At 44.7% G+C, this 17,816-nt stretch overlaps 1 protein-coding gene across 13 annotated transcripts in view; it reads left to right on the top strand.

Annotated features, from left to right (window-relative positions):
* Positions 1 to 17,816, top strand: part of MECP2 (methyl-CpG binding protein 2) — an 86,648-nt gene that overhangs the window by 11,474 nt on the left and 57,358 nt on the right. For 3 of the 13 annotated variants that reach the window (XM_072743614.1, XM_072743602.1, XM_072743609.1), the window contains exons 1-2: positions 12,250 to 12,412; positions 17,547 to 17,670. Coding sequence is in view for 3 of the 13 variants with exons in the window: in XM_072743605.1 (XP_072599706.1) it covers positions 12,351 to 12,412 (62 nt within the window). In the remaining 10 variants the exon portion in view is untranslated. Of the gene's footprint in view, positions 1 to 12,234; positions 12,413 to 17,546; positions 17,671 to 17,816 lie in introns of those variants that run through there. The other 10 variants (XM_072743607.1, XM_072743606.1, XM_072743610.1 and 7 more) reach the window with 10 other exon arrangements.

Raw genomic sequence — 17,816 nt, 5'->3', positions numbered from 1 at the left:
AGAAACCACCGTCGGGACACCCGGGGGTCTCAGCGGTTGAGCACCTGCCCCTGGCTCAGGGCGGGATCCTGGGGTCCCCGGATCGAGTCCCGCGTCGGGCTCCCTGCATGGGGCCTGCTTCTCCCTCTGCCTGTGTCTCTGCCTTTTCCTCTCTGTGTCTTTCATGAATAAATAAATAAAATCTTTAAAAAAAAAGTCACAGATTATAGCTTTAGCCAACTAGATTGTAAAGATTTTTACATTTGCTGTGTATTATGATGTTTTCACGCTGTAAAAAAAAAAAATGAAAAAAAAAAAACAGAAAACAAAAACAAAACCTTTCTGGCTGGGGAGAGACTGCCCCGCCCAGAGCCGATTCTTTGACGTGGCTCTAGCCAGGAGCATGTCTTTGATATGCAAACTAATCAATCCGTTTCAAGACCTCCTCTAGCTGGCCCCCACAGCACAGGAGGCAATACTCCTCTGCCTTAACCATCCCAGGATCAGGTGGCAGGCCACTAGAGACGCCCCCATAGCCCGAAGCCCGCTGAGATGATTTAAAGTAGTCAGCCCTAAACTGTTTACCCTGTCCTGCCTCCTGCCTTGCCTTTCTTATGGAAACTCCAGTAAAGCCTCTGGCCTAAACCTTCCTCTCACTCCTGTCGCCCACCTCCTGATCACCCTGGGGCATCCCCACGTGCCCCCCCCACCCCATGATGTGTGTCTGGTCTCTAACACCTAGGAGTGCAATAAACTTTGTTTTTCTTAGCCTCTCCTCCATCTTCTCTTGTGGTTGCACCTGACTCTTGTATGTCTGCCCCTTTCTTCACATATTTCCAGCAAATTGTGCTCCCACTGCTTTCATGAAATACTGCTCTGTTTGTGAAGACTCATTACAGCGACGTCTTTATTGCAAAGTGTTCTCCCTATTGACACGAGCAGATATTTTTGGGTGCCATTTAATATTCTTTGAATTCTCCTTTGTCACACACCAATATTGCTTTTTGCATTGAAGTAGAAAGGAGGCAGCTGAGAGCAGACACGTCTCTGAAGAGTTTGGCCAGGGCACAGGCTGCTCAAACGAATTGGCACATCTAAGGGACAAACCAGTGAGCCATGGCTTGGAGTGGGAGGCCCGTGGGGTATAGGGAGGCCAAGGGGGATCTTCAGTAACCGGTTCAGGTGGAATCATCCCATTTTGTAAATGAGTGATTATTTGAAACCCATGCCAAATTGCTTGATGCCAAACGCTAGCAAACCCAGACACACGGAGTGGCAGCACTCAGGACCAACAGGGAACCTTAAATCCACGAAGACCGAGAATGGAAAAAGAGCCACGAGGATATAGAAATACAAGTCAGAGAATGAAACCAAGGATGGAGAGAGAAGAGGTTGGAGGAAGTTCAAGCAGGCTAATTTCCTTATCTCTCAATGAAAATTGTTCTTCTCAGGAGATATTGCTCAATGGGATCCCTGAGGCTGGAATCAAGGAGGGAGCTCCAGCCTTAGGGGAGGCAGCGATGTCCTACCTGGGCGGATCTCCAAGGTGCCTCGACATCATCCTCCCAGTAGCCCTGGATGCCCCTTTCTTGGCATTCAATGCCCTTGGTTGACATAGTTCCTGCTTTCCTGGGAGGACCTTACTGGATAAAATAGCCAGTTTGAGACCACAAGGAACAGCCCATGCCGGCATCATGGCAGAGCGAAGTGAGAGATAACCACTGACCAAATATTAAGCCAAAAAGAGCTGCGAAGAAATTTCAAAAAAATAGAAAAGAATACAGAAAACATTCTTGGAATAGAATGTTGACAACTGAAATGGAAAACAAACCAAGAGCCTACCTTTAGAACTTAAAACTCCCTTAAAAAAATCTCTGGTTAAAAGAAGTCAAAGAAAAAATTCCAGAATATCTAGGAAACAGGAATGATGGGAACAGAAAGTACTGAGTTGGAACACAGAGAAATCAGAGAACTAATAAATCCATCTCAAAACTGATTCTTTGAGAACCCGAAAACAAAACCAAAAGATAAAACAGAAGCCAACCTAAGCAAGGGGAAAAAAAGAAAAAAACCCAAAGATAGCAAAATGAAAAGCCCACACTGGGGAAGAACAGATATGGGCACAAGCCCCCCAGGGTCACGAGCGACTTGTAACACAGGCAACAGAAAAAGTAGTTCTGGTGGGGGGCCCCTTAAGCACAGAGAAAGTTCTCATACAGAGATCCCTGGTGCCTGATTGAGCCACTGCTTCCCATGTCACCTCACACCCAATCCAGTCCGGGAGGAACAGAAGGGCTGTTGCTTCCCAGAAGCCCCTGGAGGACATCCCTGAACTTAGCACTGGCTAGAACTAGGTCACCGGCCACCACAGTTTCTTTCTTTCTTTCTTTCTTTCTTTCTTTCTTTCTTTCTTTCTTTCTTTCTTTCTTTCTTTCTTCTTTCTTTCTTTCTTTCTTTCTAAATTTATTTTTTAAAACTTTTTTTCTTTTTTTAGATTTTATTTATTTATTCATGAGACACACACACACACACACACACACACACACACACACACACAGGCAGAGATATCGGCAGAGGGAGGAGCAGGCTTCATGCGGGGAGCCCGACGTGGGACTCGATCCCTGGACTCCAGGATCACGCCCTGGGCCAAAGGCAGCCGCTCAACCGCTGAGCCCCCCAGGCGTCCCCACCACAGTTTCAAACAGCAGGATTCCTTCCTGAATCACACAAGAAGAGGGGGAGCCCCGGGGCACCTGGGTGGTTCAATGGGTTAAGCGTGGATTCTTGAGCTCAGCCCAGCTCATGATCTCGGGGTCCTGAGAACGAGCCCCGTTTTGGGCTCTACACTGGACGTGGAGCCTGCTCGAGTCGCCCTGTCTCTCCATTTCCCGCTGCCCCCGCGCCCTCCCTTTCTGAAAAAAAAGAAGAAGGGGAGCCGGAATCTAAGAAGGGATCTACAAACAGGGCAGAAGGGGGATCTATCCTGCGTCTGGGTCCCCTCAGGGCTATCCTCAGTTCCACTGATCACTTGCCTCTTAGGGCACCAAAGCTCAGTTCTTCTCATCAGTGCCATGTCACAGCGTCTGGACGCGTGGCAAGGCAGTGTTGCCTTGAGCCCACAGTTTCTTCTTCTTCTTCTTCTTCCTTTTCTTCTTCTTCTTCTTCTTCTTCTTCTTCTTCTTCTTCTTCTTCTTCTTCTTCTTCTTCTTCTTTTAGTTTCTTCTATGTTGTCTGCTTGTACCTTGCACACTTGGTGGATTTTGCATATTTACCCGTATGTCTTGTATATTTACTCTGATGAACCCTGGAATCATACTGTCAAGTTCTATGACACCCAGGTGGGGAAGAAATGGATGTCACCCACGGGGACCCTTCAAACTCCCGTGTTTCCGTTCCCCTTTCCTCCACTCTCTCACTTCTTAGAGTTTATCTTTTCCTCTTTATCAGGATGAGATGTAAATGTTAACACTAACAGTTCAGAAGCCAAGTGGGGCTGCTATCGAGTGGTCAAAGATACATTACTATTGCAGGTTAGGGGCGCCTGGATGGCTCAATGGGTTAAGCATCTGCCTTCGGCTCAGGTGATGAGCTGGGGGTTCTGAGACCGAGCCCCACCTTGGGCTCCCTGCTCAATGGGGTCTGCTAACACTCTCCTTCTGCCCTGCTTGTGCTCTCTCTCTCAAATGAATAAATAAAATCTTTTTTTTTTTTAAAGAAACTAATAGAAAAAGAGGTTCGAGTGTACTGTTTATGATTATAAATAACTAAAGATAACAGCATGAATATCAACTATGGTGTGGCAGGGGTCCCCAAGATCACCCTCAGGAGCACCCAGGCCTGCTGAGTTTACCCCTCACTATATATACGGAGAAGAGGGCTGCATCCCATCCGCAATGTAAACCTACCCTTCCATGTTTTGTGCATACAAATAAGTTTTCTACAAGTTGAAAACCAAAGACACAAATGTAGGTTATGATGTTTATATTAATATTTTTCGATGCCAGGTCAGGAAGATACATGCTAGCATTACATTTCCTTCATATAAGTCAAATTTGATGAACCCTGGGCCATTGGGAAAGAGAGTCGTTTCAGCATGAAGGTTCAGTGGATTGACTTCTCTTATGCACCATCAATTGGTAAAATTATATTTTTTCTTATTTTTTTTATTCTTTCTTATTTTGATCATAAATTCCTCATCAGTTCTTTTTTTCCCCCCTATTTCTAGGTGCTTTTCCCTATTTTCTTGTACTAATTAACCATCATCACATTCAATTTTCTTTGAACTCCCAATTGCACCCTCTTATATTTTGAGTCCACATACACACGCCCTTTCTTTTTTGAATTCTTGGAGTCCTCTCTCCCAGAGCCTGCCATTCTCCTACTTCAATCTGCACTGATTGCCAGTCAGGCCTTCTGCCCAGTTGGCATCCTTGGTATTTCCTATCACTGCACTCCTGGATCAGATCCACTGTTTTGTGGATCCCACGTTCTCCTTTTTCTTGGCTTACACCCTCATCTTGCTGGAGAACATCCTCAAGTAGCTTCCTAAGAAAGTATATTTGAGAGGTAAATTTTCTTAGCTCTTGCATATCTAAAAATATTTTAATTCCATTGTTACACTTGATGGATATTTTGGCTGGTATAGAATCTGAATTGAAAATGATTTTCTCCTGGAATTTTGAAATTATCACCCTATTATCTTTTATTAGGATTTTATGGGATGCCTGGGTGGCTCAGTGGTTGACCATCTGCCTCTGGCTCAGGGCATGATCCCAGAGTCCTGGGATTGAGTCCCATATCGGGCTCCCTGCATGGAGCCTGCTTCTCTCTCTGCCTGTGGCTCTGCCTCTCTCTCTGTCTCTCATGAATAAAAAAAAAAAGATTTTTATTTATTTATTTGAGACAGAGAGAGAGAGAGAGAGCACAAGCAGGGAGGAGAGGCAGAGGGAGAGGGAAAATCAGACGCCCCCGCTGAGCAGGGAGCCATCTCAGGGCTTGATCCTAGGACCCTGGGATCACAACCTGAGGTGAAGGCAAACACTTAGCTGACTGAGCCACCCAGGTGCCCTGCCGTCTTCTCTTTTTAAAATTGTTGCCTGGGATCCCTGGGTGGCTCAGTGGTTTAGCGCCTGCCTTTGGCCCAGGGTGTGATCCTGGGGTTCCAGGATCGAGTCCCACATCGGGCTCCCTGTGTGGAGCCTGCTTCTCCCTCTGCCTCTCTCTCTCTCTCTCTGTGTCTCTTATGAATAAATAAATAAAATCTTTAAAAAACTAGAATAAAATTGTTGCCCTATCATCTTTTATCATCCAGTGTTGTTATAAAGTCTGATGCTACTTATTCTGATTCCTGTTCATTTTTTCTCATTTTTAACTTTCAAAAACTCTTGTTAGTTGCTTGCTGGACTTCCTAGATTGTTCTTCCCAGTCCTTACATTTCCTCTCATATTTTTTGTCTATATTGTTTTGTTCTATTTCTTAGCATACTTCTTCGGTTTTGCCTTTCAATATTTCTATTGAAATTTGAACTTCAATAACCACATTTAATTTCCAATAATGCTTTCTTGTTCTCCACTCCTTTTACATAATATTCTATTCTTGTTTTGTGGATACAATATTTTCTTTTGGTTCTCTGAATATGCTAATTAAATTAGTATTTTCTTCCCGTATGTTCCCTGCATTTCCTAGGATTCCTCCAAGTTCATTTTCTCCTGTAGGTTATAGTTGGTTGTTTTTAATATCGAAGACCTTCTTCAAATTTCTGATGAACCTTAGTGGTTTATATTTAATAAAGAAGGGCTGGATAGCTATTGTAGATTTAATCTGCTTTAGGGCAATTAGGTCTGTTTTCCTGGTATGACTCTTATATGTAGGGTGGGGAGCTAAAGAGCAGAGTTCACATCCTGCAAATGCTAAAACGAGGAGAAAATTGTTCAGGAGCTGCCAACATCCATGCTGGAAGCTCTAGCTCTCTACAGACATTTTATTCCATTTCTTTAGAGAACTGTCAGGTGTTTTTCCTTCAGGCCTGCACCAGCTGCCCGCTCAGCTATCTGGCAGAGAAGAGGAGGTTCCAACTGGTGCTGTCATTCTGTATTGGGGTCTTCAGTTAATCCCCATGTGTTCGGTCCCATCTAGTTCTATTGCCTTCCACCACATGCCTGCTGATTCCGAGCCTACTCGCTGGTCTTTATATCTGACAAACTAACTCCTATTTCGTCTGTAGTTCCCTTATCAAATGTTCCAGACTAGATTTTTTTCCCACCTATTTTATTCAACTACTTCCTACCTGCTTTACAAAAAAATGTTAAAATCTGTCGTTTGAGGATAACCTCCCATTTTCACCACATTTTCTTTACTTTGATGGGTTTCTTTCTGTTCCTCAATACTGTTCTTGTAGTAAGTTTCTATGGATAAAGAAGGAAAACTCTGCAGCACCTGGGTGGCTCAGTAGATTGAGGATCCAAGTGTTGGTTTTGGCTCAGGTCACATCTCAGGGTTGTGAGATGGAGCCCTGTGTCGGCCCGTGCTCAGGGTGGAGTCTGCTCTATATTCTCAATATCTCTCTCTCTCTCTCACTCTCTCTCTCTCTGTGTCTCACCCTCTACCCCTCCCCTCACTCATGTTCTCTGTCACTCTTGTCACTCTCTTTCTAAAATAAATCAATCTTTAAAAAGAAGGAAAACTCTGTGTGTGTGCACGCACAAGAGTGAGCATGATGAATCAGAATTAATTCATTTCTTCTCTATTTTCCTTTTTTTAGTACATGTAGTTAGGGTCATTACTTTTTCTAGATGACTACTTTGGCCACACAGCATAGGTCACTTCGTCATTTCTGAAGAGTTTATTATTTTAGCTTTTGTTTCCTTTTTAACCAGAGAGTTATTTTTTTTCCAGAGAGTTATTTTGAAATCTGTTTTAAAACTTCCAAGTGGAGAGTGCCTTTTTGTTTTGTTTTCTTTTACTTTTGCCCATTCTTTTGTTCCTAAGTTTGAATTTTATTGTATTGTTGCCAGAGACTGGACTGCATGATTTCAACATTTTGGAATTTACTGAGACTTTTTTTGAGGTGTCTAATTCATAAGTCACTTTAGGAAATGTTCCGTAGTGCTTGAAACAAATTTATGATTTTGATTTTTTTTGTTACCATCAGAGATGCTAGTTCTACAACTCTGGACCGACTGTTTTGCCTTTCTCATTTTCCATTGTCATTTTGGATGTGCTTTTCTAAAAATATATATATTCCTATCAGTCCAAGAGATTTTTAGACAGATGGAGTAGGAGTTGGTGCTCTGTCTGTCATATTGATAAAAACCTTCCAGTTGTTGGTTTTCTGTCAATTGCTATTCATACTATATTTTCCTGGTTTTTGTCTTCTACAGCCCAAATTTTAAGGGGGCCCGTTTAAAAAATATTATAGCTCATTTTTTAAAATGACACATTTTTAATTTTACTAGTGAATACTTTAAAATTTAGTATATTTTTCTTGTCTTTTTTTTTAAAGATTGTATTTATTTATTCATGAGGGACACACACAGAGAGAGGCAGAGACACAGGCAGAGGGAGAAGCAGGCTCCATGCAGGGAGCCCGACGTGGGACTTGATCCCAGAACTCCAGGATCACACCCTGAGCATGAAGGCAGACGTCCAACCGCTGAGCCACCCAGGCGTCCCAAACCTTAGTATATTTTTCTACTTTTCAATGGCAAAAGTGAAATTATATTATTTAAGCCCTGTTTATTCAAACTAAGGAATTCAGTAAGACCCTCCTCATTGTTTTTTTTTAAATTGGTTTTCTCTTTCAAAAATGTCTTGACTTCTAATCTTGTACAGTTACTCTTCTCAATCTAGATTAAATTGTTACAGTCCACAAAAACTCCTCGGTCTTGACTCAGGGGAAAAAAATTTCCAGATTAATTTGTGAAGAATTGACAACTTTACTATGTAACTCTTTCCTTCCAGGAATGTGGTAGTTCCTTTTTTTTTAAGGTCTTCTTTTATGTTTTTCAGTGGTTTTGTAGTTTTTTAAATATAGGATTTTGGCATTTCTTAGGTTTACTCCCAGCCATTTTACAATTTCTGTAGCCAGAGTGAGTTGAATCCTTTTTTAAATTACATTTCCAGCTTTTTATTACTAGATGTATCTATATGTCTGTATCCTAAAAACCAGGAAATTGGTCTTTCTCTACTAGGTTTAATGAGTCTTTCTCCTCATGGTGAAATTCCAAGGATGACATTTAAAAGATGATTGGAGGAGGATGCACGTGTTTCATTTTATATGAATGATGCTGATGCTGCACTATAGATCTTGTTCTGTTTCTTGCTTTGTTACCACTTAACACCATTAAATATGATGTTTGCTCTAAGTTTTTATTTTTTAAAAGATTTTATTTATTTATTTATTCATGAGAGACACAGAAAGAGGGAGAGAGAGGCAGAGACACAGGCAGAGGGAGAAGCAGGCTCCACTCAGGGAGCCCGATGGGGGACTCGATCCCGGGTCTCCAGGATCACTCCCTGGGCTGAAGGCAGCACTAAACTGCTGAGCCACCAGGGATCCCCTGCTCTAAGGTTTTTTTTTTTTTAATTTAGATTTTATTTATTTTTTTTTATTAATGAGAGATACAGAGAGAGAGGCAGAGAGAGAGAAGCAGGCTCCATGCAGGGAGCCTGACAAGGGACTCGATCCCGGGTCTCCAGAACCACGCCCTGGGCTGAAGGCAGGCGCCAAACCGCTGAGCCACCCAGGTGTCCCCCTGCTCTAAGTTTTTAAATAGATACCTTTGATTGGATTAAGGAAGCTCCCTACTATTCATAGCTCTCTAAGTCGTTTTTCTCATAAGTAGGTGTTGTATCTTATTAAACATTTTTCCTGCATCTATTGAAATAATCCTATCATTTGTTCTCCTTAAATCTGGTAAGGTTGATTTTCTAATTTCAAACTATCCTTGCATTCTTAGTATAAATTTCAACTTGGTTATGATGTATCATTATACTCTGCTGGATTCAGTTTGTCTAGAATTTTACATCTATTTACCTATCCAATGACACATTTCCATTGGCTCATCATAGTAGTAATATTAGTTTTGTAAAATAAGTTTGGAGAGGTTTTTTTTCTGTATGTGGTTGGAATTAACCATTCATTAATAATTTAGTAGAATTTGGGACACCCGGGTGGCTCAGCGGTTGAGTGTTTGCCTTTGGCCCAGGGCGTGATCCTGGAGTCCCAGATTGAGTCCCACGTCAGGGTCCCTGCGTGGAGCCTGCTTCTCTCTCTCTCTCTCTCTCTCTCTCTCTCTCTCTCTCTGTGTGTGTGTGTCTCATGAGTAAATAAATAAAATCCTTTAAAAATAATTTAAAAAAACCTAATTTGGTAGAATTCATCTGTAAAGCTCTCTGAACTTTTTATTTTGGCATGGGATAGATTTTTAAAATACATAGTCAATTTGTTTGTGGTTATAAGGGGTCTATCCAGGTTTCATGTTTCTTTTTTAAAATTTTATTTATTTATTCATGAGAGACACAAAGGCAAAGAGAGAGGCAGACACACAGGCCGAGGGAGAAGCAGGCTCCATGCAGGGAGCCCGACATGGGATTCGATCCCGGGTCTCCAGGATCACGCCCTGGGCTGAACGCAGTGCTAAACCACTGAGCCACTCGGGCTGCCCGGTTTTATGTTTCTAGGGTCAGTTTTGGTAAGCTGTGCTTTTCTAGGAATTTATTCATTTTGCTTATATTTTCCATTTTTCTGACATATAGTTGCTCATAATATCCTTTTAAAAAAGTATGTTTTATCTACTATCTATTGTGTGATCTATTGTATCTGTGATTATGTCCATTTTTCATTTCTAATATAATTTGTCTTGCCTCTCTTTATATTTTGGTTGTTAAACGACTGGCTTTTGTTTTTCAGCTTTTCAAAGAATCAGCTTTTGATGTTCTCAATCCTATCATTTATTTCTGTTTCATCAATTTCTACTCATCTTTATTTTTCTTCTATTTTCTCCAGGTTTACTCCGCTGTTTCTTTTATAACTTCTCTTCTAAGATTTTATTTATTGATTTATTTATTTGAGAGAGAGAGAGAGAGAGAGAGAGAGAGAGAGAGAGAGAGAGAATGAGCACAGGCAGGGGTAGGGGCTGAGGGACAAGTAGACTCCCTGCTGAGTGCAGAGCCTGACATGGGGCTCTATCTCAGGACCCTGAAATCATGACCTGAGCTAAAGTCAGATGCTTAAGTGACTGAGCCACCCAGGTGCCTTCTCTTTTATAGGTTCTTGAGTTGGATGCTCAACTTGTTGACTTGTTAACCCAAACGCCTTCTCAACACCTCCACTTGCACATCTAGTAGGCACTCGAAGCTTAACATGTTCAAAACGGAACTCTTAATCTGTACCTCTTAAAATGTGCTTTTCCTATGGGTTTTCCCATCATAGTGAAAGAGTCTGATTCATTCAGATGCTGAGTGAAAAACTCAAGAATCATCCTTGATTCTTCTTTCTCTGTACATCCAAACTTTTCTGTTCCATTTTGAAAATATAGATTGAGGGTCACAACTTCTCAGAACCTCAACTGCTACCACCCTAGTTAACGCCACTATCACCTCTTCTAGACTGTTATCAGGGTCTCCTGACTAGGCTTTTGCTCCTAGTTTGTGCCTCCAGAGACAGTTCTCCACACGGCACCGTCAACATGGATCTGATGATGTTAACCCTCAGTTTAAAATCCTCCATGGTGTCTCCTCTCAGAAAAAGCTCCCAGTTCCCGTGGTGGCTCCAGCTGCCTCTCAAACTGCACACACTAGTAATCTAGCCACATAAGCTTTCTCCCCAACATGCCAGGCATAGTATCTCCTTGGGGCCTTTGAATTTCCCTGGAATGTTCTCTCCCCAGACGTCCATTCGGAGGAGTAAAATGTGAGCAAAAGCCTATAGCTATCTAAATAGCACCTCCTGGGACACCTGGGTGGCTCAGTGGTTGAGAGTCTGCCTTCAGCTCGGGGTGTGATCCTGGGATTCCAGGATCGACTCCTGCATCTGGCTCCCTGTCAGAACCTGCTTCTCCCTCTGTCTGTGTGTCTCTGCCTCTTTCTGTGTGTCTCTCATGAATAATAAATAAATAAATAAATAGCACCTCCTTCACCCTTGCTTTATCTGTCTCAAAGCCTTTATCACTACGATGTTGTATTATATATTTATCTGTATGCTTAGTATGGATCTTTGCCACAAGAATGTTAGTCTACTGCCTTGTTCAGGATTGTGAATCCAGAACCTGGAACAGTGCCTGGCACATAGCAGGTACTTAATAAATGAAGCAGGGGCAGTAAATCAGAATTAGAAGGCCCCTTGTTAAGCACAAAACCAGTATAAGGAGCGTTGGATGAGTTGGTTGATGGGTGGAATCAGAGTGAGGCTGCTTTGCGAAATAGTCCTGTCCTGCACACCCCATCGGATAAAAGTTTTCTCATACTCTTAAATATTTTTCTGACACAGAATTGCTGCATCTGAGCTCCCAAGTCATCTCTTCTAGCAAGTCTTCCCTGTCCCCTCCTGGAAGAGCTAAGCGCCGCTCCCTTTGTGCTCCCACTGTCCCTTGTCCACACCTCTCCCGAAACCATCTGATACAATAGTAACAGATCTCAGTACAGCCTGGGCACGCACTGTCTTCTCCCACCAGTTTCCCACCGAGGCCAGGGCTGCGATTTGTTATTTATTCCCCGACCCTAGGAGAGTGTGGCACACAGCAGGCCCGGCTGGAAGAATGCAATGGGTAGGCCCCTGAAATGAAGGTCCGTTGTCTGGAACGACGTCAGGCTCCAGGGCAGGCAACTTTCCTGCTTCCAGGGAAGGTGGGGATATCAGGGAAATGCAGGTGCGGTGCAACTCTTGTAGCAGTGTAGTTTGTGCGTTTGTGTACAGCGGGCCAACGGCCCGGGAGGGCCACGCAAAAAGACGTGCGGAGCCTAGGCCTTCACTTGCCCCAGCATCCGCAAGGGCCCATTAATCCTTAATATTCAAATTCCTCCTACTAAACCAGCCCCTCCGCGCCCTAGCCGCCTCTTTTCCCCAAATGACGGTCGACGGCAACCAATCGGGAGCGGGACAGGGTTGCCACCCCCTTTTCCCGAGCCGGAATGGACACAAGCTCCAGCCAATGGGTAGCGCCGTCGCCGAGACCCCGCCCCACCCCGGCCGCCGCACCCAATGGCGGGAGGCTCGCGGCGGCGCCGGGGGCGGGGCGCGGGCGCGCAGGTGCAGCAGCGCGCAGGCCGGCCGGGAGGGCGGGGCGCGACGTCGGCCGTGCGGGGTCTCGGCGTCGGCGGCGCGCGCGCTCCCTCCTCTCAGAGAGAGGGCTGTGGTAAAAGCCGTCCGGAAAATGGCCGCCGCCGCCGCTGCCGCGCCGAGCGGAGGAGGAGGAGGAGGCGAGGAGGAGAGACTGTGAGTGGGACCGCCGCGGCCGCGGGCGGGGACCCTTGCCGGGGGGCGGAGGGTAGGGGCGGGACGTGGCGCGGGAGGGGCCCGCGGGGTCGGGCGACACGGCTGGCGGATGGCGTCCCTCCTCTCTACCCTCCCCCTCCCGCCGCCGCCGGTGACGGCTCCCCCCTCGGCCCGTCACCCGCGCTCGCGGTGACCGTCCTCGGCGCGATCTCCCAGGGCCGACTTCGCCTGGCGCCCCCCTCCCTCCCGCCTCCGGCGCGCATCCCGGCCCCCGGCCCCGCGGGCGCCCCTGTCGCCGGGGTTTTGCCTGTCGGGGCTGCGCGCGCGTCGTGCCCTTCTCGGGGCTTCGGGCCCGCGGCGTCGTCGCGCGCCCGCCGCCCCGGCCTCTCCCTGGATCGCGCTCTCCCCTCTCCCTCCCTCGCGCGCCCCCTCTGCCGTTACTCGGCCCCCCCACCGGCGCGCGTGCGCAGTCCGCCTCCCGTCGGGAGAGTGCGCCACAAGGGCTCCTGCGCTCTCACCCCCATCTCCAGGCTTTGCCTCCCCCTCCTTCTCGCCCATTCCATGACTTTCTGCCCCCACTGCGAGCGACTCGGTCCACCGTCTCCTTCCCCTTCCAGCAGGAACAAGTAGGTGGGAATTATTGTCCACCCACAAAAGGGACTAGACAGTGTGTTCCTGGTTCCACAACTCATCATAAAGAGGCGGTTATAGTTCCCAGCACGAACCTTAGGTAGGGGATTATGTGTCCGGGAGCACCGGAGGCTCTTCGGGGGGAGCGCGCCCCCAGGGTCTTTGGGGCGTTCCGTGGCCTCAGAATGTGAGCGCCCTCCCATCCTCCCCGCCCCCCTTCGCCGGAGATCTTCCAGTTACATAAGTGGAGTGGGACATAGTATGTAACCGGCTCCTATAGTCCTGGAGCGCGCCCTGCTCAAGATCATCATCACCAGATGGGGCAAGTTCATCGCATCGCTGTGGTTCCTGTCAATTGCCCCTGAAAGTTTATTTTCTCTTTAGTTTGGTTATAACGAATTACCCAAACTGAAACTCAGGTGACTTACGTGGGGTGGCAGTTTCTGTGGTTTTGCCCTGAACACTTCATGTCACCGTAAAGAGTCTAAAAAAATTGCTTTCACAGAGGAGACCGTTTATGACCTTGTTAAGTGGACCCGAGGATGGGAAAGCTTGCTCTGGAATACCTACCTCTGTGGTGGTCGCCTGTGTTGTGAGTGTGTTCGTTGTGGATTGGTCACAGCAGAAATGGGCTCCACCACAAAAGTGATATTCCTGACTCATGGTCAGGCAGATGTGTGCTTCTGGTTCTTTTTCCAGGAACAGGAATGGACTCTGCAGAGCCATTCACACGTTGTCTCTGTTGTGCGGGATCAGTACCCCAAATTGTGAGATGGTAGGATCAAATTCTCAGGGGGGTGGTTGGTGTCGGTGGAAGCAAATCTAGCAGCGCGTGATGCCAAGTGGCTTAGACTTTGGAAGACTCTCACAAGTTTTAAATGTTTTGTTATACTAGAAAAATGAAGCTTATTCGTGCCGAGATAGTAAAATTCAGTGTTCTTAATAGGCAATTATTACTTGAGAAATGTATGTAGCATGGCCAGAATTTTCATGTGGATCTGAGCGATTTCAGTTAACAACAAGATTAAACTGACCTCTTGGGTCTTTTGAAATACGCTAGATCCCTACTTAAAATAAAAAATGGTGTGTAGGATTCTTAGGTCTTTTAGAAATTTCTACCAGGGATTTAGGGAATAGGCTTATTTATGGGCTTTTTATGACTTCTGTTTCAAATGCCAGTCAGGAAGCCCAGGAAACACTTGCTTTTTTATTTTCTTACCTGGACACAGGAGAACCTTAAGGGGCATAATCAATGTAGTAGAGTACAGTTGGTTAAATAAGTTGCCACAGATACCCATTTGTGGCAGCTTGGTGGCAGATCAGAGGTACATTCCTATCCAGACACAGATGCACAAGCCTTACTTGACAGAGATTCCAAGGTTTGTGCATCCGAGCCTATGACATGACAGGACGAGGACTCTGCTTTGTTTTGCATCATTGGCAATGCATTTGCCTCCTCTGGTGCCCCACTAGTTACTTGTTCATCATACCTCTAGCCTTTTAAACAGGCAGCTTCCAGAATATAGTTTCTCTGAAAAGTGCCTGTTGTCATCTGAAGTCAGTATGTTCTAACAGCTTGAAGAAAGCTACAGCTTTCTTGCTATTACGGGCCTATCACACCGTCCTATTTCTTGTTATAAATGCACTTGGAATGCTTTAACCTACAGTACCAGGTCTTTATTTCACCTGATAGAGCATGATGCAGTCAAACTCGACTCTTGACGTTTGTGCTGTTTACGTATTGAGAGGTTAGGATACAATTTTGTATTCTACTTGCAATTTCCAGCTGGAGTCATTGTTTCCCGTTTACCCTGCTTCTGTGTGGCCAGAGCAAGAGGGGTGGAGAAGCAAACTGTGGAGCTGACAAAAAGAAACTGTGGAGTTTGGCTAGATAAGTCCAATATGATGTTGCTACCACCCGAATCCTCCTTCCCCGATGTGGGCATTGAATGAGAAGCTTGCTTCTTTAACCTGAAATAGTGAAGAGCAGAAGCAAAATTGTTAGTTCCTTACTCCAGTCCAGTTTCCACCGCTAATGTACCTGCCTGGGACTATTTGCATGGTAAATGATGTGTCCTGGAACCTGTAATCTTTTATAAAAGCGAATTATCAGTGGAAATCTTTTAATTGTCTAAGGGCAGTTTGTTGCCAGGCTACCCGAGTTATCTATGAGGAGGAGAGAATCGTAGAAAATCTTTGACATCTGTAGTAACTATAGTTGACCTTTGAACGATGTGGGGATTAGGCGCCCCGACCTCTCACCCCCTTGCAGTTGAAAATCCACGCGTAACTTTTGACCCCCCCCAATTTAAGTACTAATAGCCTACTGTTGACCAAAAGCCTTATTATTAATGTGACTAGTAGATTAACGCATATTTTGTACGTTATATGTAATATATATTGTATTCTTACAGTAAACACAATAAGGAAGATGTTATTAAGAAAATTATAAAGACGAGAAAATACATTTACAGTACTGTACTGAAAAAAATCAGCATATAAATGGACCCGCACAATTCAAATCTGTGTTGTTCAAGGATCAACTGTAGTTTTTAAGCACATGGGGTGGAGGGGTGGAGGGAACACAGTCCTGGACTGGTGATGAGTTCCAGGGAGTGCAGCAGGACACCTGCTTGTTTTCACCACCCTCTGCTGTGGTGACATGCATGCAGACCAGCCTCGTGTGGCTGGCAGACACAATCTTTTTTTCTTGGGTAGAGCATTATTGCTGCTTCAGTGGAAGGACCTAGTCCTCAATTCTTCTATACCAGCTTTCTACAGTCAGATTGCTGTTGTCACCACTGTGACCACTGTGCCTTTACCTCACTTCCCGTAGGACAGATGTGAATGGGTTCTTCCTTGGGCTCACTTACACAAAACTTGTGCTCTTCTGCCGTTATCTGTTCTCTTCTGCCTTTTTCTTGCAAGGAACCTTTTCCTATTGAAGTCTTGATTTGCATGCCATTACTTAAATATCATTTTTGATGGTAGGTATGGTGTTGGGGGGGAACTGAGTGGGAGTGGGAATTTGGTGGCAGGCAGGGCATCCCCACTCCCACATCAGAGGAGGGGTGGCCATTCTACTCAAGAATAAAGCCTTGGCCTTTATAACTTCTTCAGGGCACACTTATGTTGGATCTGCTAGCATATGAAGGGGTCCTCACCATGGCTGTTTTTGCAGTTACTGCGGATGTCTGAACTCTAGGGAGCAAGCCTTAGGAAGGGTTCACTTGTCTTCCTTGCCTAGGATCTCGGGGGCATCATATATATGGACCTGCAAATTACTGCTTTATTGGGTTTTCACTTAACTGCTTTCATTTGCTGGCTCTTTTTTTTTTTCCATGAAATCTTGAGTTAATCAAAGATCTTAAAATTTCAGAGCTGGAAGGAACCTTAGTCCAATTCCCTCAGTTTACAAGTAAAAAACAAACCGTGGCTGTGAGAAGTTGTAGCTTTGCCAGGGCCTCCCAGCCAGGATACCGGTTTGATTTTTATTATATGGCTGAGTGGTATTGTTACTTTGACTTCTGGATTTCAAAGCATTCTCTGACTCGATTATTTAAGGGAATTGTAAGGCCTCACCGCACCTGAATAGATAATTCTAGGTACCATCTTGGTAGTTATGGACCATCTGTAAAAGACTTGGTTGGTGTTGCCGTTCCTTTGGGTTTAATTACATGAGTAATGATTTGTGTGAATAGTCTCTAAATTGTATACTTTAGGCTTTTTTAGTCTAAAGGTAAAAGTGCTGCTCTCGGGCCAGCAGGCTAACCAGAGATTAGCTAATATGGGGCAGTTTAGGTTTTTTAACAGGGAAATGATGTTATCTTGATGAAAAAATGTAATGACAAAAGTCTTCTTTGAACGTATTCAAAAGCAAAAGAGAAACTATCAAACTTATAAGTTAGTTTGTTGAACATTGTGATTTAACTGATCTGAGAGGCTTAAAAGTGATTGCTCTGAAACAGACTTGCATGTATTGGAGGAGGGCTTTGGATCCCCCAGGGCATTTGGTTTCTGTTGGTGCTGCTTTTTTCCCCCTCTCTCTCAGGGTTAAAGCTCCTTTGAGTGATGTTACAGCAGCTCATCTCAAATTCAGCTGCTTGAAAAAGAAGGGAGACTTTGCCTCTGGATTTCACGTGTTCTTTTTGGGATGACATTTTGATGTCACATGTTCTCTTGAACATGTATTCTCTCCCTGAGTATTTCTGTATGACATAGTGCAGGAAATACTTACCACTAACAGTTGCTTTATAGTGTCAAAGTGTCCCTCAGAGGTGTCAAGACTTGTGATAGTGTCGATTCTAACACACATGAATCTTTATTTTAGTATTGTGTGTTACGTGCTAGTAATTTGTGGTTTATCCTTCGTTTCTACTAGGTAAGCTGGGAAATAGCATAGCACTTTGTCTATATGTTTATCTTCAAAATGTCCCAAATAGCCCTGGGAAAAAGGTCGTGCAGCACAATGGGGGCTTTCAACTTACGATTTTCTTTGTTTTAGGCTCCATAAAAATACAGACTCACCAGTTCCTGCTTTGATGTGACATGTGACTCCCCAGAATACATCTTGCTTCTGTAGACCAGCTCCAACAGGATTCCATGGTAGCTGGAATGTTAGGGCTCAGGTAAGTAACCTTCCTTTTTTTTTTTTTAGTATATGTCCTGGTTTGGCCATCTGTTTTTAAAAAAAAAAAAAAAAAAGGAAAAAAAAAAACAAGATGTACTACTCTTGGACAGTATAAAAGTACCCCAAAGACTAAAGATATAACTG

This window comes from Vulpes vulpes, chromosome X (assembly GCF_048418805.1).
Source record: "Vulpes vulpes isolate BD-2025 chromosome X, VulVul3, whole genome shotgun sequence".
Lineage (NCBI taxonomy): Eukaryota > Metazoa > Chordata > Mammalia > Carnivora > Canidae > Vulpes > Vulpes vulpes.
Note: the sequence above shows the minus strand (reverse complement) of the source record. Positions and strands in the feature narration are given on the sequence as shown.